General features: G+C 38.6%; 1 protein-coding gene across 1 annotated transcript; it reads right to left on the bottom strand.

The window, feature by feature from the left end:
* Positions 1 to 22,381: 22,381 nt before the first annotated feature.
* Positions 22,382 to 23,314, bottom strand: LOC466535 (olfactory receptor 4C16). Its single transcript, XM_521934.3, has one exon. The coding sequence runs from the start codon at positions 23,312 to 23,314 to the stop codon at positions 22,382 to 22,384; it is 933 nt and encodes a 310-aa protein (XP_521934.3).
* Positions 23,315 to 24,496: the final 1,182 nt, after the last annotated feature.

Here is a 24,496-nt window from a genome sequence, read left to right as displayed (position 1 = left end):
CAACTAAGAATACTTTACCTGGCAAATCTGTTCTTCAGAAACAAAGGAGAAATAAAAACGTTCCCAGACAAACAAAAGTTAAGGGAGTTCATCACCAGGAGGTCTTCAGAGGAATTACCAAAAGTCTAAAATTTATGACATGACACATATGAAACTAAAAATATGTCAACGGCATAAGTAATTCATACTCAGAGTTCTCTAATACTGTAAGGTTAGTGTGTAAAAAAAGTTGTATCCCTACGTAAGTTTTAAAAGACAAAACTATTGAAAACAACTGTAGCTACAATAAATTGTTAAGGCATAAAAATTACAAAAACAAATATAAATGTCGACATCAAAATCCTAAAAAGTGAATGGGATGAAAGTATAGAGTTTTTCTATGCAATGAAAGGAAAGTTGTTATCAGCTCAAAGTATACTGTTATAAGAGTAAGATATTTTATGTGAGCTCCATGTTTACCCATGAAGCAAAAACCTGTAGTAGTTGCACCTAACATGAAAAGGACTCAAAGCACACCACCACATAAAACCTTCAAACTACAAAAGAAGACAAGACAGGAAGAATCAAAAGATCTGAAAAAATGAAAAAAATAAAAAAATCAGAAAACAAATTGTAAATGGCAGTAGTAAGTTCTTACCTATTGATAGTTACCTTAAATATAAATGAGTTATATTCTCCAATAAAAACATTTACACCAACTGATTGGATTAAAAAACAATATACAACAATATGCTGCCTATAAGAGACTCATTTTACTAGTACGAACACACATAAATTAAAAGTGAAGGGATGGAAGAAAATATTCCATGCAAATGGAAACCAAAAGAAAGCAGAGGTGGCTATATTTATATCTCAAAATAAGCCTTTAGCCAAAAACTGTGAAAAGAGACAAAGAAGATAATTCTATTAATATAATGATAAAAGGATGAATTCACCAAGAGACATAACAATTAACTATGACTGCACCCAATTGAACAGCAGAGCATCTAAATACATAAAGAAATTGTTAGCCAGGTGTGGTGACTCATACCTATAGTCCCAGCTACTCTGCAGGATAAGGCAGAAGTATCACTGAGTCCAGGAGTTCGAGGCTGCAGTGAGCTATGATAGCACTACTAGACTTCAACCTGGACTCCAGTCCTGTCTCAAAAAATAAAAATAAAAATAAATAATTTGGATAAGATTGAATATTGAAAAAAATAAAAATAAATAATTTTAAAAATCCATTATTTAGTGTTCTGAAGGGAGAGAGTCTGACATAAAATAATAGTACCTCATGTTTAAAAATGAACAGGTCCACTGAAACAAGACAAGGATGTCCATTCTCAAAATTTATTTTTATATTTAAATTAGTACTGAAAGTATTAGCCAGATCAATTAGGCAAGATAAAGAAATAAAAGACATCCAAATGGGAAAAGAGAAGCACAATTATGCCTGTTTAAAGATGACATAACAAAATACAAAAACAAATACAAACATGCTAGACCTCAAAAAATACCGTAAAGTTGCTGAACACAAGTCAATATACAAAATTTAGTTGAATTTCTGTACACTAATGACAAAATCACTGGAAAAGATATTAAGAAAACAATCCCATTTAGTATAGCATCAAAAATAATAAAATTATTTTATTTTATTTTATTTTTATTATTATTTTTGTAAGACAGGGTCTCACTCTGTTGCCTAGGGCTAGAGTGCAGTGGTGCAATCATGGCTCGCTGCAGCCTCAATCTCCTGGATTCAACCCATCCTCCAGCCTCAGCCTCCCAAATAGCTGGGACTACATGCATGCACCACCTACCCAGCTATTTTTTTAATTCTTAATTATTATTATTTTTTTTGTGTGGAGACAAGATCTCACTATATTGCCCAGGCTTGCCTCAAACTCCCAAGGTTAAAGGATCATCCTGCTTCCATCTCCCATAGTGCTAGGATTACAGGAATGCACCACCATGCTCAGCCAAGAATAAAATTTGCAGATATAAACTTAACCAAGGAGATGAAAGACTTGTGCTTTAAAACTACAAATTATTGATGAACAAAATCAAAGAAGACACAAATAAATGAAAAGGTACACTTTGTTCATAGACTGGAAGACCTGGCAGTGTTAACAGTTCATGCAACAAAGGGATCAACAGATTCAATCCAATCTCCATCAAAATTTCAGTGGCTTTTTATACAGAAACAAAAGAAAATATTCTGAAATCCATGCAGACCTCATAATAACCCAGAATAATGAGAGTAATCTTTAGAAAGAACAAAGCTGCAGATACCACACTTCTTGACTTCAAAATATTTTACAAAACTATACTAATTTTAGTAGTATGACCCTAGCATAAATCCAGACATATAGTTCAATGGAACAGAATAGAGATTCTGCAAATAAATCCAGGCAGATATGGTCAACTCATCTTCAACAAGAATTACAAAAATACACCCTAAGGAAAAGAGAGTCATTTAAACAATGATACTGGGAAAACTGAATATCCATAAGCCAAATGACAAAAACAGACTCATTGTACAACATAGTTTAAAAATCAATTCAAATTTAATTAGAGATTTAAAGACAAAGAACTAGAACTGTAAAACTTATAGTACAAAAAAAAACAGGAAAAGATTCATCACATTGGTCTTGGAAATGATTTCATAGGTACAACAACAAAAGCACAAGCAACCAAAGACAAATAAGACAAGTGGGATGACACCAAACTAAAAGCTTCTACACAATAAAGGAATCAATCAACGCAGTAAGAGATAACCAGCATGATATGATTTGGCTGTGTCGCCACCCAAATCTCATCTTGAATTGTAGCTCCAGTAATTCCTATGTGTTGTGGGAGGGACTTGGTGAAAGATAATTGAATCACAGGGGCAGTTTCCCTCATTGTGTTCTCTTGGTAGTGAATAAGTCCCATAATATCTGGTGGTTTTATAAAGGGAAACAACTTTCACTTGGTTTTCATTCTTCCTTGTCTGCCACCATGTAAGACATGCCTTTCACCTTCCACTATGATTGTGAGTCCTTCCCAGCCACATAGAACTGTGAGTCCATTAAACCTCTTTATTTTTTAATAAATTACTCTATCTTGGGTATGTCTTTATTAGCAGTGTGAGAACAGACTAATACATAGCACAAAAGCAGAAAATATTCACATAATATGTATCTAAAAGACTAATATTCAAAATATATAAGGAACTTCAACTCAATTTCCAAAAACAAATAGTCTAATTTAAAATGAGAAAAAAAGAATTGAATAACAATGAAAAGATTTTGAACATCATAATGTCATTAAGTAATTGCAAAGTAAAACAATAGGAGATTACTATACACTTATTTAGGATGCCAAACCAAAATACTGACAAGACAAAATGCTGGCATGGGGGAGGAACAACAGGAACTCTTATTATGAACTCTTATTATTAGGAACTCTTGTTTTGAGAATTCTCTACCAAGGCAAAATAGTACAGTTACTTTGTGAGACAGTTTGGAAGTTTTTTACAAAACTAAACATACTCTTACATGCAATGCAGCAATCACTCTCCTTTGTATTTACCAAAATGAGTTGAAAGCTTATGTCACAAAAAAACCTGCACTCATATGTTTACAGCAAGTTTATCCAGAAATGTGAAATATGGAAGCAACCAAAATGTCTTTGGTAGTTGAATGTATAAATAAACTATAGTACATCCACACAATAAAATAGTATTCAGTGCTAAGAAGAAATGAGCTATTAAGCCATAAAAAGACATGGAAGGGCCAGGCACGGTGCTTCAGGCCTGTAATCCCAGCACTTTGGAAGGCCAAGGCAGGTGAATCAAAAGGTCAGGAGTTCAAGACCAGCCTGGCCAACATGGTGAACCCTGTCTCCACTAAAAATAGAAAAAAATTAGCTGGGAGTGGTGGTGGGCACCTGTAATCCCAGCTACTCAGGAGGTTGAGTCAGGAGAATCACATGAACCCAGGAGGCAAAGGTTGCTGTGAGCTGAGATTGTGCCACTGCACTCCAGGCCAGGTGATGGTGTGAGGCTCCATCTCAAAAAAAAAAAAAAAAAAAAAAAAGGAGAAAATTTAAATGCAGTGCTTAAATGACTAAGTGAAAGAAGTCAATCTGAAGGTATGATTCCAAATATACGATATTTTGGAAAAAAACTGTGGAGACAGTAAAAAGGTCAGTGGTTTCTAGGGTTGGAGGGAAGGAGTGATGAAGAGGCATAGCATAGACATTTTTCAGGGCAGTGAAAAAAATCAGTGCTATTATAATAGTGGATACATATATTAGACATCTGTCCACACCCATAGAATGTACAATAGCAACAGTGAACCATGATATAAAATATAGAGTCTAGGTGATAACAATGTGTCAATGTAGCTTTATCAATTATACCAAATGTACCACCATGGTAAAGGATGTTGATAATGGAGAAGGCTATGTATGTGGGGGGCAGGGAGTATATGGGAAGTCTGTATACCTTCTGCCCAATTTTTCTTAGAACTTAAACTGCTCTATAAGTAATATCTATTACAAATATTATGTTTACAGCAATGAAAGGAAGAATTAACAAATTGGATGTCACAAAATTTAAAAATCCTGTTCTGTAAAACACTTAATAAAAAGATGAACCTGGAAGAACACATTTGCAAAACACATCTGACAAATGACTATTAAACAAAATTTACAAAGAACACTTAAGACTCAATAATAATAAAAAGCAAGCAACCCAATTTAAAAAAAAAACATGAAACAGTGGTCAAAAGATCTCAAAAGACATCTCACCCAGGACAATATATATACACAGGAAATAAGGGAATGAAATTATGTCATAGGGAATTACAAATTAAGACAATGAACTATCACATATACCTACTTGACAAGCTAAAATCCAAAACACCGACATGACCAAATGTTGAAGATAATTTTAATTTCACTACCCTAATTTTATAGTCCTAAAAACGTGTAAGTTATCCTAAAGGAGGTGTTGCCTTGGTCACCTGGTGTTGGGGTATGATCACTCCCCAACTGAAGGGAACCACTTGGGAATTTCTCTATGAACAGAGCAAATATGAACACGCCAACACTTTTAAACTAGCAGTTAACACCTAGTAAACAGACATCCTCTGCTGTTCTGGAGAAGAATGTGTTTTAGAAATGAAGGATTAATTTAACTTGGAATAAGTACATTGAAGCCTTAGGAACCTCTGTGAAGTCTCCTAAAAAGTATTAGTCTCAGTACAACAGCATCCATTTTGGGGAAAAATTAAAAAGTTCAGAGGGGAAATTTCAAAATAATTTTCTCAAACTCAAGACCTAAGTTTATGTTGTTGTTGTTGTTGTTGTTGTCGTCATTGTTGCCAGGTGCCGTGGCTCATACTTGTAATCCCAGCACTTTGGGAGTCCAAAGAATGTGGTTCACTTGAGCCCAGGAGTTCCAGACCAGCCTGGGCAACATGGCAATACTCTATCTCCACAAAAAATAAAAATAAAAAAATTAGCCAGATGTGGTGGCACACACCTGTACTCCCAGCTACTCTGGTGGCTGAGGTGGGAGAATCGCTTGAGCCCAGGAGGGCGAGGTTGCAGTGAGCTGAGATCCTACCACTGCACTGCAGCCTGGACAACAAATACCTTGTCTCAAAAAAAATGAATATTTTTTAAATTTTGAATCTAGAATATTTGATTTCTGAGCTGTTTAACTCAACAGAAAATAATTGTAGAAGAGTTTGAAGAAAAGGAATTTGGAAACTCAAAGGAGAATGAATTAACCTCAGAAAACAAGTAATTGATAAAATGTCTAGACATATTTTAGCTGATAAAATCTGCCAATAAAAATGTTTTTTTTTTCAGTATGCTTGGCTATTAGTTACAGTCCATGCTGATCAAACATTATAGGTTGCTGTATTTTGGATCTTACTACCCTTTTACCTCTTTCTTCCAAATCAAAGCAGATTGAACTAGCATTGGCATTTGAATTTGTGCAGTTAGTCCACAGATTTTCCATGTAAGTTTAGTCCACCCAATTCAAAAGCAGGTCTGTTCAGAGTTCCTCTTTGAATTCTGAACAGGCTGGAAGGAGGAAGAAGCTTATAGGATATTGGAAAGAGAATCTGCATCTTAAAAACTGAAACCTATTTGAAAGCAGACATTTTGGGAGAACAGATAGTCAATAGCAAATAAAAAGTGAGTTAATACAAAAAAATCATGTCCCAGCTCAGATAATACCAGAGATGACAGGAGTCTGCTCTTCCAAAATCTGAGCTACTAACGAATTTCTAATTTTTCCTGGAGTCTACAAGGGCCCTTATTATTGATCAGCTTTTACCAAAATATGATAAATCATGTTTTTAATAATGCAATGGGACTGACTGGACCCATCGCATTGTTCATTATCTCTAAAATGCCAATTACAATTTTATTATGGCATTCAAGAAATAAAACAACTAAATGCTACCCGCCATTCTTTCATGATAATAGCCATATGAAACATGGACATTCACCAGAGAAGCCTTGCAGAATTGCACGATAAATAGTAGGCAGAAATACAATGTCTGGTTGTTTGGGATAAAGGGTAAGGTGAGAACTTTTAGTATTATAAAACTATTAACAGATTACTAACTAGGTATTAATAGATGATTGCAAACCTTACGAAGATGTGAACAGATAAATCTGGTCAACAACAAGGTCTTAATTTTGCAAATTTAGGGTCAAAACTGAAGAGTTAAGGAAAGTACAAGAGACGCTACACCCAAATGTGCAGACTATCAATTTTACTTTGCTTTCATTTGAAGACAGATTTCTATTGATCTATCTTCCCATTCACTAGTCCTGCCATCATACCTGAAAGCAAAAACTTTCTACTTATGTTTAAAGATGAAGAAATTTGAAAAATAGTTATTTGGAATCTCCAAATGTGTGGGCAGTGTTTGTATATTTTTTAGCTTAACTTGTGAGCTATCAGACAGTATATAGATCACCTCTTTTCTTCCAAAAAGAAATCCTCCATCTATTATGATATGTGCATGGTAGTGAAAAATCAATGAGGTTTTAATGTGTGCTGGCTGCTGACATCCTAGGAACTGCAAGAGGAAGGGGCCCCATATCTCATTGTGTAGATTTTCACTTATTCTCTTACACACTTGTGAAATAAGAACATCTTGGGCCCCTTCACACTGAAAGCTGCTCGTGGCAAATGTGCCTTTCATTCTATTCAAAGTTATCCCTGTGCTCACTGAGATAGATGCATATCTGATTGCATCCTTTGAAAAAGCTAATCAGAAACTCAAATATTGATTGATGTCTCATGTCTCCCTAAAATGTATAAAACTAAGCTGTGCCCCAGCCACCTTGGGCACATGTCATCAGGATTTTCTGATTCTGTGTCATGGGTGCATGTCCTCAACCTTGGCAAAATAAACTTTCTAAATTAACTGAGATCTATCTCAAATTTTGGGGGTTCACATTTTTGGTAACCACAGAAGGATTCTGAGTGGAGATGCCCTGACCTTTGACAAATCTCCTATCAAAGCTTGGTCCCAGCATGAGCTAACTTAATGGGTCAAACCAATAGGACAATTTGCTGAGTCTGAGAGAACCCACTCCAGGGAATCCCTGATTTCCCAAAATTTGGTTGAGATCTAAAGTTTATTTTACTGTAAAACTCGTCTTTTGTTGGAGTTTCACTTGCTTCCTGAAAGGTTGTTGTATGGGTTCAAACCCCTAGAGCACGCCAACAGACAACATAAGGCAATGTGGAGCAACAAGCTCTTTTAATGAGTGCCTGGGTGCAGGCAGGCTGAGGCCTAAAATGGCATCAATCCCAAGTGAGGACAGGGCAGCGGTTTTATAATCTCCTGTAAACAGGAAGTGTCCCCGTCTGACGTAACTGCTACGTAGTACCCAGACGACCTCTTTCCCAATCTTCAGGGGTACTTGTCTTCCAGACAGAGTAGGTGTCTTCTGGCCAGGGTACCTGTGTCCTGTCTAGCTCTCTTCCTGTTTCTGCTGTCTTGCTGGTGCATGCTGCTAGTGCAGGTAGCCTTGCACCTTGGGACTGGGCCTGAAAAGGGAGGAGTTATTCATCCCCCTAAGTTTTCAGGCCTTGGGGAGAATCTTTCATTCTTGTCTATTTGGCTATAGAAAAGGGAAAAGGAAAAAACTTTCTCAACAACTACTTCAGGCCTGACATAGGGGTGGTGTGGGCACCTCGGAAAAAGAAAAGCTTAATTTTGGGGATATTCTTGAGAGACCAGTTGGTATCCATTGTGTCGTAGGAGGAGCATCGTCTGGATTGTCTTGCAGTTAAATGTAGTTTCAACAAGAGTTTTAATGGCTTTTATTATTAGTGGGATAACTCAGGGGAGAAACAGGAGGAACCCATTGATAAAGATTACTGTCCCTACCTGCATTTTAAATCCTCCTAAATTAGAGAACCACCCTCCTAGAAGATTTGCTGGGTCCCATCCCTTCCAGGTTTGGACTGGTACATGGGCTACTTTTCTGATGTTTAAAGTGATATCTAGAACCACTTTTCTGTTATCATCTATGTTAAGACAGCAATTAGAGATATTAAATTTATCACAGACCCCACCTTCTTCTGCTAATAAGTAGTCTAGTGCTAACCTGTTTTGATAAATTGCCGTGCCCATTTGGTTTTGTTGTTGCATGAGCATTTCCAGGGCCAAGGCAGTTTGGCTAGTGACTATCTCTAGAACCGTCTGTAATTATTCTATTAAGCATATATATGGGAGTGCAATAACCTCATGAGCCATCCTCAGCCCAAGTGGCAGGACAATAATATTCAATAATCCCTTGAGAAGACCATTCATCCTCTTGCCATCTTTGGCTTTCTCCTACCTTTAAAGATCATTTTTTCTTTGTTTAGGTTATTATATGCAGGGACTCTGAGGGTGTTATCCACTGTTAATGTTTTGGAGGAAGGAGTAGCCTTGGGGATGAGCTGGACCCTGGTGTGATGGACTCAGTGAGGGAGTCCTTAGACTCTCACTGCAGTTGGTGTGCTGAGTATCACAGTGTAGGGGCCTGTCCACTTCGGTTGTAGCTTTTGGTGAGTGTTGAGTTGGCAAATAAACATGTCTGTGCCTGCAAGACAGTTATGTTGAGAGGACAAGGAGGTGTCAACAGGGAGAAGCATGGCCTCATTTGCTGCTTCAAGAGTGAAAGACCATGTCTGGATTAAGGAGGGGAGGTAATTTCTGAGTGGCTCAAAGTCTGGTGAGGGTGAAGGCCCTAAGACAAAAGTTTGGCCACACATGATTTCAAAGGGACTATAAAAAGAGGGTGTTTTGGTTGTTGCATGAAGTCTCATGAGTGTGAAAGGGAGATTTTTTTGTCCATGACTGGTGGGTTTCTAGAGCTAGCTTGGTGAGTTGAGCTTCAAGGACAGAGTTGACCTTTGTAACTTTGCCTGAAGATTGAGGCCTGTAGGGTGTGTGGAGAACTGATTTTATTCCCAGGGATGTAGAGATACGTTGGGTAATTAGGCTGATAAAAGGTGGGCCCGTTATTGGATTGGATGTATGTTAGGAGTCCAAAATGGGGAATTATATACACAATGAGAGTTTGTGTGATGACTTTTACACCTTCTGAAGTTGTTGGGAACACTTCTATCTATCCAAAGAAAATACAGACAAAGACTGGAAGATAAAGGGCCATTTATTGGACAGCATGTCAGTGAAGTCTACTTGCCTATCTTGCCCGGATACCTGGCCCCAGGTTTGGTGGGTAGGAAAAGGTGGCAGCTGGAGGAAGCCCTGGGGTGATACTGAGTGGCAGATACAGTAGGACTAGGTAATCTATAAACCATGTAAAGGAGGCATCTGAAAGGGGTTGGTCTGTTAGGTTTGGAAAAAGCATAAGAACAGTGTTCACACAGAAGTGTGTATGGTCCTGGGTGGTTGCAGCTTTAGGTAAGAGCGTGGCCAGGTTTGGATGGGAGCTGGTTAGTATGGTGATTTGGGGAGTTTCTGTGAATACAGGATACAGTTGAAGGAGCCGTGGAGCAGAGATAAGACTTAGTACACTGAGGTGAGCTAACATGTCTTTGATTTTATGAGTTGAATAAACTGTTAGGTTGGCATGGAGAGATAGTTTTAAGCTTTCAAGGATGAGGACAGCAGCCGTGGCTAATGATTGGAGACAGGCAGGCCATCTAACACTATGGCTTCAAGCTGTTTAGAGAGGTAGGCAACAACCTGGAGGGTGGGTCCCTTAGACTTGGTTAGAACACTTAGTGAAACTCCATGCCGTTCATCGGTATATAGAGAGAAAGGATTGGTGAGGTCTTGGAGAGTGAGGATGGGGGCTGAGATGAGAGCCTTCTGGAGTAGATGGAAAGGTTGGGTAATAGGCTGTGTGGGGTTTAAAGGCTCTTGGAGAGGGCCTTTAGCAGCTTGGTATAACAGTTTGGCAAGTAGAGCGAAGGAGGGAAACCAGAGCCCAAAATATCCCACTAGTCCTAGAAAAGAGAGAATTTCTTGCTTAGTTTGTGGAGGCAGGAGGTACTGGAGGAGGGATATGCAGTTAGTTGTGAGCCTTAGGTCCGTGGGGTAAGAGCTAGGTCTAGATAGGTGACTGAGGGGGTGCATATTTGTGATTTCTTAGGGGAGACTCGATACCCCCGTTCTTCCAAGAAGTTTAAAAGAAAGAATGGGCATTGCAGTCTCTTTGAGAGGGGTTACACAGGAGCAGATCATTAACATATTGGAGAGGGGACAGTTTTAGGGATAAGGTACAGAGGTCGCAAGCAAGGGTCTGCCCAAAATGGGGGGGGCTGGCTCTGAAACTTTAAAATAGTGCACACCAGGTGAGCTGACATGAAAGGTGAGTGTTGGGGTTTTCCCATATAAAGGCAAAGAAGTTTTGGGAATCAGGGTGTAAAGTAATTGTGAAAAAGGCATCTTTTATGTCTAGGACAGAAAACTGGGTGGTATTGGAGGGAGTCATGGAAAGTAAAGTGTATGGGTTAGGAACTACTGGACATACTGGGAGTACGGCTTAGTAATGAACCTGAGATCCTGGACTAAGCGATAAGTTCCATCTGGCTTTTTGACAGGTAGAATTGGTGTGTTAAAAGGGGAGTCTGTTGGGCAGAGTAGGTGACTGGAAAGGAGGCAAGAAATGGTAGGCTTTAGGCCTACAAGCTCTGCTTGGGGGATTGGATACTGCTTCTGTGATAGGAACTGGGTGAAATCTTTAAGGGTAATGTGAATGGGGGTGTGGTGTTTGGTTACTGAGGGTGTGGAAGTATCCCAAACAGCAGGGTTAATTACAGATGGGGAATAAAGAAAGGTTGCATGTTTTAAGGTGGGAGGTTGGAGGAGTAGAAGAAAGTTAGGAGCCCCGGAGGGGTCAGGGTTGATGCATTGGGTACTATTGGGAACATGGAAGTGGTGAGTAGTGTGGAGTTTTGAAAGGATGTCTCTGTCTAGGAGTGGAGTTGAACATGAGGGCAGGACTAAGAAAGAGTGAGTGAAGAAAACGATGTGAAAGGGGCAGAAGATTGGAGGGGTGGCTCGGTTTTGGAGACTTGTCCATCAGTTCCCACAACAGAGACTTAGAAGTACTGGATGGGTCTTGAAAAAATTAGCTAAAGCAGAGTAGTTTCCCCTGGTATTAATTAAAAAAACATACTGGCCTACCTGCCACCATGAGGGTTACCCTTGGCTTGGATGTGGCAATGGTAGTTGCTGGGACATCCATTCCAGGGCACCACCAGTCTTCAGGAGCAAGGCAGATAAGATGCTAGTAGGAAGTTTTGGCCAGATCAGGAAGGGATGGGGGTGGTCCTTGTGGGGGCCACTCACAGTCCAAATTGCAGTGGGGTCCTCCGCAGAGGGGGCATGGCCTGGAGGGTTTACCTGGATGTGGGTATTGTGTGGACCAGTGGCCTTCATTGCCGCACTTGAAACAGGTACCAGGTGGAGGTGGATTGCTAGGAGGCTTCCATGTGGAGCTGCGGCCCGGTGGACCTGCAGGGACGCGGATGATGGAGGCAAGCATTTGAAACTCTGCCTGATTTTGCCTTTTGCTTTCCTCATCATGATAGTTAGACTTTGAAGGCTAAATTAAGAAGGTCTCAATGTGGGTTTTCTTTTTTTTATTATACTTTAAGTTTTAGGGTACATGTGCACAATGTGCAGGTTAGTTACATAGGTATACATGTGCCATGCTGGTGTGCTGCACACATTAACTCGTCATTTAACATTAGGTATATCTCCTAAAGTTATCCCTCCTCCCTCCCCCCACCCCACAACAGTCCCCAGAGTGTGATGTTCCCCTTCCTGTGTCCATGTGTTCTCATTGTTCAATTCCCACCTATGAGTGAGAATATGCGGTGTTTGGTTTTTTGTTCTTGTGATAGTTTGCTGAGAATGATGATTTCCAATTTCATCCATGTCCCTACAAAGGACATGAACTCATCATTTTTTATGGCTGCATAGTATTCCATGGTGTATATGTGCTACATTTTCCTAATCCAGTCTATCATTGTGGACATTTGGGTTGGTTCCAAGTCTTTGCTATCGTGAACAGTGCTGCAAAAAACATACATGTGCATGTGTCTTTATAGCAGCATGATTTATAGTCCTTTGAGTATATACCCAGTAATGGGAAGGCTAGGTCAAATGGTATTTCTAGTTCTAGATCCCTGAGGAATTGCCACACTGACTTCCACAATGGCTGAACTAATTTACAGTCCCACCAACAGTGTGAAAGTGTTCCTATTTCTCCACATCCTCTCCAGCACCTGTTGTTTCCTGACTTTTTAATGATTGCCATTCTAACTGGTGTGAGATGGTATCTCACTGTAGTTTTGATTTGCATTTCTCTGATAGCCAGTGATGGTGAGCATTTTTTCATGTATTTTTTGGCTGCATAAATGTCTTCTTATGAGAAGTGTCTGTTCATGTCCTTTGCCCACTTTTTGATGGGGTTGTTTTTTTCTTGTAAATTTGTTTTGAGTTCATTGTAGATTCTGGATATTAGCCCTTTGTCAGATGAGTAGGTTGTGAAAATTTTCTCCCATTTTGTAGGTTGGCTGTTCACTCTGATGGTAGTTTCTTTTGCTGTGCAGAAGCTCTTTAGTTCAATTAGGTCCCATTTGTCAATTTTGGCTTTTTTTGCCATTGCTTTTGATGTTTTAGACATGAAGTCCTTGCCCATGCCTATGTCCTGAATGGTAATGCCTAGGTTTTCTTCTAGGGTTTTTATGGTTTTAGGTCTAACGTTTAAGTCTTTAATCCATCTTGAATTCATTTTTGTATAAGGTGTAAGGAAGGGATCCAGTTTCAGCTTTCTACATATGGCTAGCCAGTTTTCCCAGCACCATTTATTAAATAGGGAATCCTTTCCCCATTGCTTGTTTTTCTCAGGTTTATCAAAGATCAGATAGTTGTAGATATGTGGTGGTATTTCTGAGGGCTCTGTTCTGTTCCATTGATCTATATCTCTGTTTTGGTACCAGTACCATGCTGTTTTGGTTACTGTAGCCTTGTAGTATAGTTTGAAGTCAGGTAGTGTGATGCCTCCAGCTTTGTTCTTTTAGCTTAGGATTGACTTGGCGATGCTGGCCCTTTTTTGGTTCCATATGAACTTTAAAGTAGTTTTTTCCAATTCTGTGAAGAAAGTCATTTGTAGCTTGATGGGGATGCCATGAATCTATAAATTACCTTGGGCAGTATGGCCATTTTCACGATATTGATTCTTCCGACCCATGAGCATGGAATCTTACTCCATTTGTTTGTATCCTCTTTTATTTCCTTGAGCAGTGGTTTGTAGTTCTCCTTGAAGAGGTCCTTCCTGACCCTTGTCAGTTGGATTCCTAGGTATTTTATTCTCTTTGAAGCAAATGTGAATGGGAGTCCACTCATGATTTCGCTCTCTGTTTGTCTGTTATTGGTGTATAAGAATGCTTTGATTTTTCTACACTGATTTTGTATCCTGAGACTTTGCTGAAGTTGCTTATCAGCTTAAGGAGATTTTGGGCTGAGACGATGGGGTTTTCTAGATATACAATCATGTCATCTGCAAACAGGGACAATTTGACTTCCTCTTTTCCTAATTGAATACCCTTCATTTCCTTCTCCTGCCTATTTGCCCTGGCCAGAACTTCCAACACTATGTTGAATAGGAGTGGTGAGAGAGGGCATCTTTTTCTTGTGCCAGTTTTCAAAGGGAATGCTTCCAGTTTTTGCCCATTCAGTATGATATTGGCTGTGGGTTTGTCATAGATAGCTATTATTATTTTGAGATATGTCCCATCAATATCTAATTTATTGGGAGTTTTTAGCATGAATGTTGTTGAATTTTGTCAAAGGCCTTTTCTGCATCTATTGAGATAATCATGCAGGCCTTTTCTGGATCTATTGAGATAATCATGCGGTTTTTGTCTTTCGTTCTGTTTATATGCTGGATTACATTTATTGATTTGTGTATATTGAACCAGCCTTGCATCCCAGGGATGAAGCCCACTTGATCATGGTGGATAAGCTTTTTGATGTGCTGCTGGATTCAGTTTGCCAGTATTTTATTGAGGATTTTAGCATCAATGTTCATCAAGGATATTGGTCTAAAATTCTCTTTTTTGGTTGTGCCTCTGCCCAACTTTGGTATCAGGATGATGCTGGCCTCATAAAATGAGTTAGGGAAGATTCCTTCTTTTTCTATCGATTGGAAGAGTTTCAGAAGGAATGGTACCAGTTCTTCCTTGTGCCACTGGTAGAATTCAGCTGTGAATCCATCTGGTCCTGGACTTCTTTTGGTTGGTAGGCTATTAATTATTGCCTCAATTTCAGAGCCTGTTATTGGTCTATTCAGAGATTCAACTTCTTCCTGGTTTAGTCTTTGGAGGGTGTACGTGTCAAGGAATTTATCCATTTCTTCTAGATTTTCTAGTTTATTTGCGTAGAGGTGTTTGTAGTATTCTTTGATGGTAGTTTTTATTTCTGTGGGACCGGTGGTGATATCCCCTTTATCATTTTTTATTGTGTCTATTTGATTCTTCTCTCTTTTCTTCCTTATTAGTCTTGCTAGTGGTCTATCAATTTTGTTGATCTTTTCAAAAAACCAGCTCCTGGATTCATTGATTTTTTGAAGGGTTTTTTGTGTCTCCATTTCCTTCAGTTCTGCTCTGATCTTAGTTATTTCTTGCCTTCTGCTAGCTTTTGAATGTGTTTGCTCTTGCTTCTCTCGTTCTTTTAATTGTGATGTTAGTGTGTCAATTTTAGATCTTTCCTGCTTTCTCCTGTGGGCATTTAGTGCTATAAGTTTCCCTGTACGTACTGCTTTGAATGTTTCCCAGACATTCTCGTATGTTGTGTCTTTGTTCTTGTTGGTTTCAAAGAACATCTTTTTTTCTGCCTTCATTTCGTTATATACCCAGTAGTCATTCAGGAGCAGGTTGTTTAGTTTCCACGTATATGAGCAGTTTTGAATGGGTTTCTTAATCCTGAGTTCTAGTTTGATTGCACTGTAGTCTGAGAGACAGTTTGTTATTATTTCTCTTTTTTCACATTTGTTGAGGAGAGCTTTACTTCCAACTATGTGGTCAATTTTGGAATAAGTGTGGTGTGGTGATGAGAAGAATGTATATTCTGTTGATTTGGGGTGGGGAGTTCTGTGGATGTCTATTAGGTCCACTTGGTGCAGAGCTGACTTCAATTCCTGGATATCCTTTTTAACTTTCTTTCTCGTTGATCTGTCTAATGTTGACAGTGGGGTGTTAAAGTCTCCCATTATTATTGAGTGGGAGTCTAAGTCTCTTTGTAGGTCACTCAGGACTTGCTTTATGAATCTGGGTGCTCCTGTATGGGGTGCATATATATTTATGATAGTTAACTCTTCTTGTTGAATTGATCCCTTTACCATTATGTAACGGCCCTCTTTGTCTCTTTTGATCTTTGTTTGTTTAAAGTCTGTTTTATCAGTTACTAAGATTGCAACCTCTGCCTTTTTTTGTTTTCCATTTGCTTGGTAGATCTTCCTTCATCCTTCTGTTTCTTGCCTATGTGTGTCTCTGCACGTGAGATGGTTTTCCTGAATACAGCACACTGATGGTCTTGACTCTTTATCCAATTTGCCAGTCTGTGTCTTTTAATTGGAGCATTTAGTCCATTTACATTTAAAGTTAATAGTGTTATGTGTGAATTTGATCCTGTCATTATGATGTTAGCTGGTTATTTTGCTCATTAGTTGATGCAGTTTCTTCCTAGCCTCGATGGTCTCTACAATTTGGCATGATTTTGCAGTGGCTGGTGCTGGTTGTTTCTTTCCATGTTTAGTGCTTCCTTCAGGAGCTCTTTTAGGGCAGGCCTGGTGGTGACAAAATCTCTCAGCATTTGCTTGTCTGTAAAGTATTTTATTTCTCCTTCACTTATGAAGCTTAGTTTGGCTGGATATGAAATTCTGGGTTGAAAATTCTTTTCTTTAAGAATATTGATTATTGGCCCCCAGTCTCTTCTGGCTTGTAGAGTTTCTGCCAACAGATCTGCTGTTAGTGTGATGGGCTTCCCTTTGTGGGTAACCCAACCTTTCTCTCTGGCTGCTCTTAACATTTTTTCCTTCATTTCAACTTTGGTGAATCTGACAATTATGTGTCTTGGAGTTGCTCTTCTCGAGGAGTATCTTTGTGACATTCTCTGTATTTCCTGAACCTGAATGTTGGCCTGTCTTGTTAGATTGGGGAAGTTCTCCTGGATAATATCCTGCAGAGTGTTTTCCTACTGGGTTCCATTCTCCCCATCACTTTCAGGTACACCAATCAGATGTAGATTTGGGCTTTTCACATTGTCCCATATTTCTTGGCGGCTTTGTTCATTTCTTTTTATTCTTTTTTCTCTAAACTTCCATTCTCACTTCATTTCATTCATTTCATCTTCCATCACTGATACCCTTTCTTCCAGTTGATCGCATCGGCTCCTGAGGCTTCTGCATTCTTCACGTAGTTCTTGAGCCTTGGTTTTCAGCTCCATCAGCTCCTTTAAACACTTCTCTCTATTGGTTATTCTAGTTATACATTCTTCTAAATTTTTTTCAAAGGTTTTAACTTCTTTGTCTTTGGTTTGAATTTCCTCCTGTAGCTCAGTGTAGTTTGATCATCTGAAGCCTTCTTCTCTCAACTCGTCAAAGTCATTCTCCGTCCAGCTTTGTTCTGTTGCTGGTGAGGAGCTGTGTTCCTTTGGAGGAGGAGAGGCACTCTGATTTTTAGAGTTTCCAGTTTTCTGCTGTGTTTTTTCCCCATCTTTGTGGTTTTATCTACCTTTGGTCTTTGATGATCGTGACGTACAGAGGGGTTTTTGGTGTGAATGTCCTTTCTGTTTGTTAGTTTTCCCTCTAACAGACAGGACCCTCAGCTGCAGGTCTGTTGGAGTTTGCTAGAGGTCCACTCCAGGTGCTGTTTCCCTGGGTATCAGCAGAGGTGGCTGCAGAACAGCGGATTTTCATGAATCGCAAATGCTGCTGTCTGATCTTTCCTCTGGAAGTTTTGTCTCAGAGGAGTACCCGGCCATGTGAGGTGTCAGTCTGCCGCTACTGGGGGGTGCCTCCCAGTTAGTCTGCTCAGGGGTCAAGGGTCAGGGACCCACTTGAGGAGGCATTCTGCCTGTTCTCAGATCTCCAGCTGCGTGCTGGGAGAACCACTGCTCTCTTCAAAGCTGTCAGACAGGGACACTTAATTCTGCAGAGGTTACTGCTGTCTTTTTGTTTGTCTGTGTCCTGCCCCTAGAAGTGGAGCCTACAGAGGCAGGCAGAACTCCTTTAGCTGTGGTGGGCTCCTCCCAGTTCGAGCTTCCCAGCTGCTTTGTTTACCTAAGAAAACCTGGGCAATGGCGGGTGACCCTCCCCCACCCTCGCTGACGCCTTGCAGTTTGATCTCAGACTGCTGCACTAGCAATCAGCAAGATTCGATGGGCATAGGACCCTCTGAGCCATGTGCGGGATATAATCTCCTGGTGCGCCATTTTTTAAACCCATCAGAAAAGTGCAGTATTAGGGTGGGAGTGACCCGATTTTCCAGGTGCCATCTGTCACCTCTTTCTTTGACTAGGTAAGGGAACTCCCTGACCCCTTGTGCTTCCCGAGTGAGGCAATTCCTTGCCCTGCTTTGGCTCATGCATGGTGCACTGCACCCACTATCCTGCGCCCACTGTCTGGCACTCCCTAGTGAGAAGAACCCGGTACTTCAGATGGAAATGCAGAAATCACCCATCTTCTGTGTCACTCATGCTGGGAGCTGTAGACCGGATCTGTTCCTTTTTGGCCGTCTTGGCTGCCATCCATAACTTTTAATCTTGTGGCTTTAGGCAGTCTCATCCACAGACAGTAAGGAGATTTGCTTTGGGAAAATACCGTTATTATCTTTGTTGCAAAACTAAACTATAAACTAAGTTCCACTCAAAGTCCAGAAATAAACAAGGACAGCTTAGATGTTAGAAGCAAGGTAGAGTCAATTAGGTAATATGTTTTTCACTGTCTCAGTTATACTTTTGCAATGGTGATTTCATAACTTTAAATCATGACTATGACAGTTTTCATAAATAATACAGGTAAACAAAATAAAATAATTTTGTGAATGTAATGGGATAAATACTTGTAGACAAACTTGTCATAATTTAGAATCTAAAATTATATTAAATAATAGATATTTTATTATTTGAGTATTTTCCAATAAATGTATATTTTAGGAAAACATTCTTGCAAAAAAAAGTGTGTCCTTTTAAAAAAAGAAGAACCAATTTTGTCTAATTCAAAGCTTATTTCAAGGTTATGTATAAAACAGGCAGGGCTTGCTTGTCTGACATAATGTAAAAGTGTCTAGGAACATGTCCTGGGTCCAGGGTCTAAAACCTCTTGTGGCCTATGGAACACCAAGCTCTGTGCCAAAAGGTGGAAGGCTGCCCTTCCACGCTACAATCTAAATCCAGGGCATAAAACACCTTGTGGCTTGGAGAGAGCCCAGGGCACAGGGCATAAAACCTCTTGTAGCCTCTGGAATGTGTCCAAACTCACTGGACCCTTGCTCCTTGCTCTCCCAGGATCATAAATTGATTGTATCTTGAATTAGAAGAACCTGTTCTCCCTTATTTCAAGTAGCAGAAAATATGCTAAACCGTCACAGCTACGCTTGATGCACCGCTACCTTTCTATCCTCACATCCTCACTTGTCTACCCCCACATCTGAACGTGCTCACCACATGCTTCTTTGTTTGATTACCAATAAATATTGTGTGCTCCCAGAGCTTGGGGCCTTCACAGCCCCCAAACTGACATTGGCCCCCTGGACCCACTCTATGTACTCTTAACTTGTCTTGTCTCATTTCTTTGACTCCGCCAGACTTGGTAGTCCCCATGACATGGTGGTGGGTCTTATCACTCCAACATAAAGGAACCATGAAAAAAGAAAGATGTAAAGAAAGTTATAAAAATAAGGAGATATTTTGTGATTTGTGTGTGTGTGTGTGTGTTAAGAAAACTTACAGAAATAATTTTATATGACAAAGAATCTTATATGCTAAATTTAGTCCTAAAATAAAATGACTGGTTGTTTAAGAAGAAGGGATGTTCAGGACAAACCAGAAATACCAAGTATGTCATGAACAGTCAGTGTAAATCACAATAAGAGGATTTATTTTAAAAAAATTAGTAGATCAAGCAGTCATATAATGATTAAGTTTTGGTTTGCTTATAAACAAAGCTGGGATTTTTTTTAAATTAAGGTTATTACATCCATGTATCTTCCTGTATAAGTTTCTAAAGTCCTTTTTACATTGAGTTACAGGGATTTGACTCCTGAGTCTAAAAAGAACACCAAGACATGCTAAATCTTAAACAGCGACAAAAATTAAAGCCTCACCTTCAGACCTCATAGAAGATACCAATCAAAATAAACTGCATTGCTAAGACACAGGGCCAAAAATTAAACTCATTCAACTCCTCAAGGCCCAGGGACTTTCATGGAAGAGGTGGGCATGTGAGCTTTTAAGGGCTGATTTTCAGAGACCAAATAGGTTGAGGTTCTCTATAAATCAGTCATTAATGTCAAAGGCACACTCATGCAAGAACAGCATGTGGATCTCTGTGTCAGATTAACAAGGTTTTCTTCAAGGATTAGCCAACTTTTTAATAAAGGTGATAAAGGTTATTAAAAACTTATGGGAGTTATATTTTATAATCAAGATTAAATTTTATAGATTGTTTATAAAATTTTGAAAAACATTTAATTGGCTTCATGTTGTTTTTATTAGGGATTCTTGTTAGGAAAATTAAGTCTCCTCTCTCATACAATGTAGGTTTTTGCTTTTTTTGGAAATTATTGAGTTATCACTTTCGTTACATGAATGAATTTACAATGACCTGTAATCCTATTTTGAGATATGAAGTGTTTTAAACTTTTAAATTTGATGAATGTTCCAAAATAAAATTATAAATTATATCTTTTTTTGATCTGACTAATTTTTTAAGATATTAGTTTCCCTAAAGTCCAAAAATGATATATTTGGCTTATTTGGTATAAAAATTATATGGAAGCATTTTCAAATATGAAATGGTGTTTGCTTTTCTTTGGGCTGTATTTATATCAATATGTTATAGGCATGTGTTTTAAAATTATGCCAAAGTCCAGTAATTCTGATATGACTTAGTGTATATTATCTGTAATAATCATAACTATTATGTTAAAATTACCATGTGCCTTAGAAGTAACAAATTTTCTTGTCAATTGTATGTTTGACTAATGGCTGCCTTAAAACTTTGTTTCATTCATGGACACTTGTTGTCTTGTTTTGGTCCTCTTTAAAAGGTTGTTTTATAATCAACTCTAAAACTCTAACAGGTGCTAGTGAATGCTGTTTTCTAATAACTTTGGAAATTGTGACATCAGAATAGAGGAAAAACTTTCAGGGATCATGGAGCACTAAAATATTCATGACTATCAAGCAGAACAGGAATTAACTACATCGACTGAACCAATCTATTAGACTTTTTGCCTAAAGTGTTTGCTAATCCTGTGTTTTGTCTTTGAGGTCTTAAAAATTTTCTTTGGAGCTAGTAACAGCTTTTAACAATTTAGTATACTCCTATGAAAAAATTTGGAGCATATTTGTTCCTCTCTAACTAATTTCTCCAGAATTTGGAAACTATTTGTGTGTAGTCTTAATTTATGGCAGTACAGTTATTTGCATAAGTGTAATAAGCATCTGTTTTCATTTATAACATGACACGATTGGAGAAACTGGTTATTTTACCAAGGTTTTAACTGGAATGGTGCCTGTTTCTTTAAGGAATCAAACGACTTATGGAGCCAATAAATCCCCTTGGGAAACTGGCCTTATACCACCTTTGTCCACACAGTTTCTGTACAGGGTTCTTAACATGTGGTAAGAATGTCACTTTCTGACATGTTGACAAGCCCCAAGTTTATCTTGGAACCTCAAGAGTAGAGGATCACCCAACTCATAGATGTTTGATGGCACAAATCCTTGGCTGGCCTCAGTTTTTAAAAAGTCTCACCTGAAATTTCTTCTATGGAACTAAGTTCCATCAAAACCAATTTAAAAGCATTTGTAAAAGAATAATTATTCTTGCTGCACTATATACAAATAATCAGGCCAAATGTAGTAAAGCAAACCAGTCCCCAAAATTATAAGGGATCAAATTAGGACCATAAAGTCATTTTACAAAAAGAATAATTACATGACTACAAAACAAACTGTGAGAGTCTTCCTAAGATCAAGAACTCTTTCAGAAGGGTAAATTTTCTTTCTTTGTTCTGTTATGGTTTTAGAAGTATCTAGGTAAACTTATAGAAATATTTCAGCATACAGCTCAAAAAATTGGAAGGGAAATTTCCTAGGTCATATATATTTCTCTTGCAACATGAAGCTCCTACAATTATTGAAATATGGTACTTCCTGTTGAGTCAGGAAGAACAACTAAGTTGATCATGAGGTATGAAGAATCCAATGTGTCTAATAAAGAAAACCATTAAGAAGGGGAGAAATCCTGTTGGACTGTTGATATTTAGATGGGTAACTATTAGCAGGGAATTCCAGAAGTCAACATGGAGAAGAACAGGCAAACTACAGACCTAAACCATAAGTGACACTAAGCAGGCAGGAGGACCAGAGACACAGCAGTGAATAGCACTGAAGGCAATGAGCTTTACATACTAGTTTGTATTGCATGCTGTCTTTTCTGCCACATAAAACTGACTCAACATTAACCATTGTTATTTGTTCACACTGTCTCTTTTCCCAAAGGAACTAATCCTCATGTACCAAGGCAGGATTACATTAAATCAACAATAAAAATATAATATTCTCATTGATTTCTTCTAGGTCACTCCAAACTGTAAAGAAGGATTTTAAACCTTCATTTATCTTTTGTCATCTGCGATCAATTTCTTGCTCCAAAGCTTCCTCATGGCACTTTTCACTTCTGTATTCCTCAGCGTGTAAATCACAGGGTTGAGCAAAGGTGTTCCAACTGTACAAAATACAGCTATCATCTTATCCATGGGGAATGTGGTTGCAGGGCATGTGTACATAAATATGCAAGGTCCAAAGAACAAGATGACCACAACGATGTGGGAGACACATGTGGAAAGTGCTTTCTTTATCACTTCAGCACTGTGGTTTCTCAGAGAATGCAAGAAGATGACATAGGAGAATATTAGCATGACATAACTCACTGCACAAATGGCCCCACTATTGGAAACCAGGAGTAGGTTAACCACATAGGTGTCTGAACAGGCTTGTTTCAACAAGGGCTGCAAGTCACAGAAATAGTGATTGATCACATTGGGGCCACAGAATGGCAAACTCAGGGTAAGAAAAATCTGAACTAAAGAATGCACACAGGATCCCACCCAGGCCACAGCCATCAAAACAACACAGACCCACTGGCTTATGATGGTCATGTAGTGCAGGGGCTTACAGATGGCCACATAGCGGTCAACAGCCGTGAGGATAAGGATGAAGATCTCCAGGCAGCCAAAGACATGGGATGAAAAGACTTGGATCATGCACTCGCTGAAGGAGATAGTTGTCTTCTTCAAAAGGGCATCCACAATCATTCTAGGGGCTATGGAAGTAGAGAGGCAAGTATCAGATAAGGATAAGTAGAAAAGGAAGAAGAACATTGGGTTCTTAAGTGCCTGGCTGGTCTTGACAGTAATAATGATTAGCAAATTACCCAACAATGTTCCCAAGTAGAGACGCAAAAAAATAACAAACACTATTTTCTTCCAAAAAGGATCCTGTGTCAATCCAAGCAGAATGAACTCAGTCACATTATTATTCAGTTGCATGGTTTTCGTGAGTGAGGTGAAGGGGCAAGTGTGAAATGGTCTACCTGCAAAAAAAAAAAAGGAATTAATTTATGCTGTTCTATGTGATGTTATGGAATATTTTATGCAAAATTAAATATTTCTTATTGGATACATTCTGTTGGTGGTTTCTTAATAAGCCACTTCAACACTTTCTTCCAAATTTTAATGACCACTTCATAGGGTTATTATGATTCTCAAATATGCTTATGAACATGATACCTTGCTATAGCATTCTTCAAGTACAAGCCTTGGTTAGCTTTGGCATCATTCTGATTAATTTTTCCAATTCAAGGAAGGTAAATGTAAGAGGTAATGATCTATTTTAATATTAAATTTCATTTTTAAATTTTCAATAAATACTGAGGGCCATTTTTTATGTTGTGTATCACTCAACATTTAAGATATATTTAGCTGCTCTTTGAGTTTTACAATATGAAGTCCTATGCCACCACCACCCTGTAGATAATATCTTATTAATACATAGTTTATACATTCCATATTCATTATATATATTTATATAGATGTTATTTATTAATACCTTGTATGCTCCACTTCTCTGCAAAATTTCTCCCAGATATTCCAGATTATAAAAAGTAAATGAAAACACTTATAGCCTCTAAATAATCTGTTGCTACCTTGATGTGTCCTTATAACATTTTGTCCTGACATATACTAATAAACAGGAATGAATGTTTTTTGAAAATTGGTTATCTCTTTAATATCCCCCTTTCTAATTTTCTTCCTTTAATTTATTGAAAGCATCCCTAGAACACACAGAGTTTCTGAGGTTACATTTAAATAAGATGAGGGTGGGGTACAGTATTACTACTCAACTGTGTTTTCACAATTCAAACTAAATATTAGAATCATGAAAACAAGAAAGCATTTTATAAGTGGGGTGGTTTGAAGTGTTATCATTGAACCAGATCATGTTTGTAATCCCCAGAAGAGTTTTCATTATCCTGATATTCAAAAACCCCACATGCCTGGAACAGAGCAGAGATTTGGAGGAAAGAAGGTGATGTGGTTTTAGAGAAGAGAGAGTAGACACTAAATACCTTCTTCATTCAATTTATTTTCTGTCATGGAAAAGTCAGTGCTTCAACTTTGAAATGTCGCTTTTCCCAGTGAAGATCAGTTTTTAAGAATATATGGAAACTA

This window comes from Pan troglodytes, chromosome 9 (genome assembly GCF_028858775.2).
Source record: "Pan troglodytes isolate AG18354 chromosome 9, NHGRI_mPanTro3-v2.0_pri, whole genome shotgun sequence".
Classification (NCBI taxonomy): Eukaryota; Metazoa; Chordata; class Mammalia; order Primates; family Hominidae; genus Pan; species Pan troglodytes.
The sequence above is the reverse complement of the archived record's forward strand: the minus strand, read 5'-3'. Positions and strand labels throughout refer to the sequence as shown.

Coding starts and splice junctions, on each gene's coding strand:
- LOC466535 (XM_521934.3), bottom strand. CDS start 23,314: ATGCAACTGAATAATAATGTGACTGAGTTCATTCTGCTTGGATTGACA.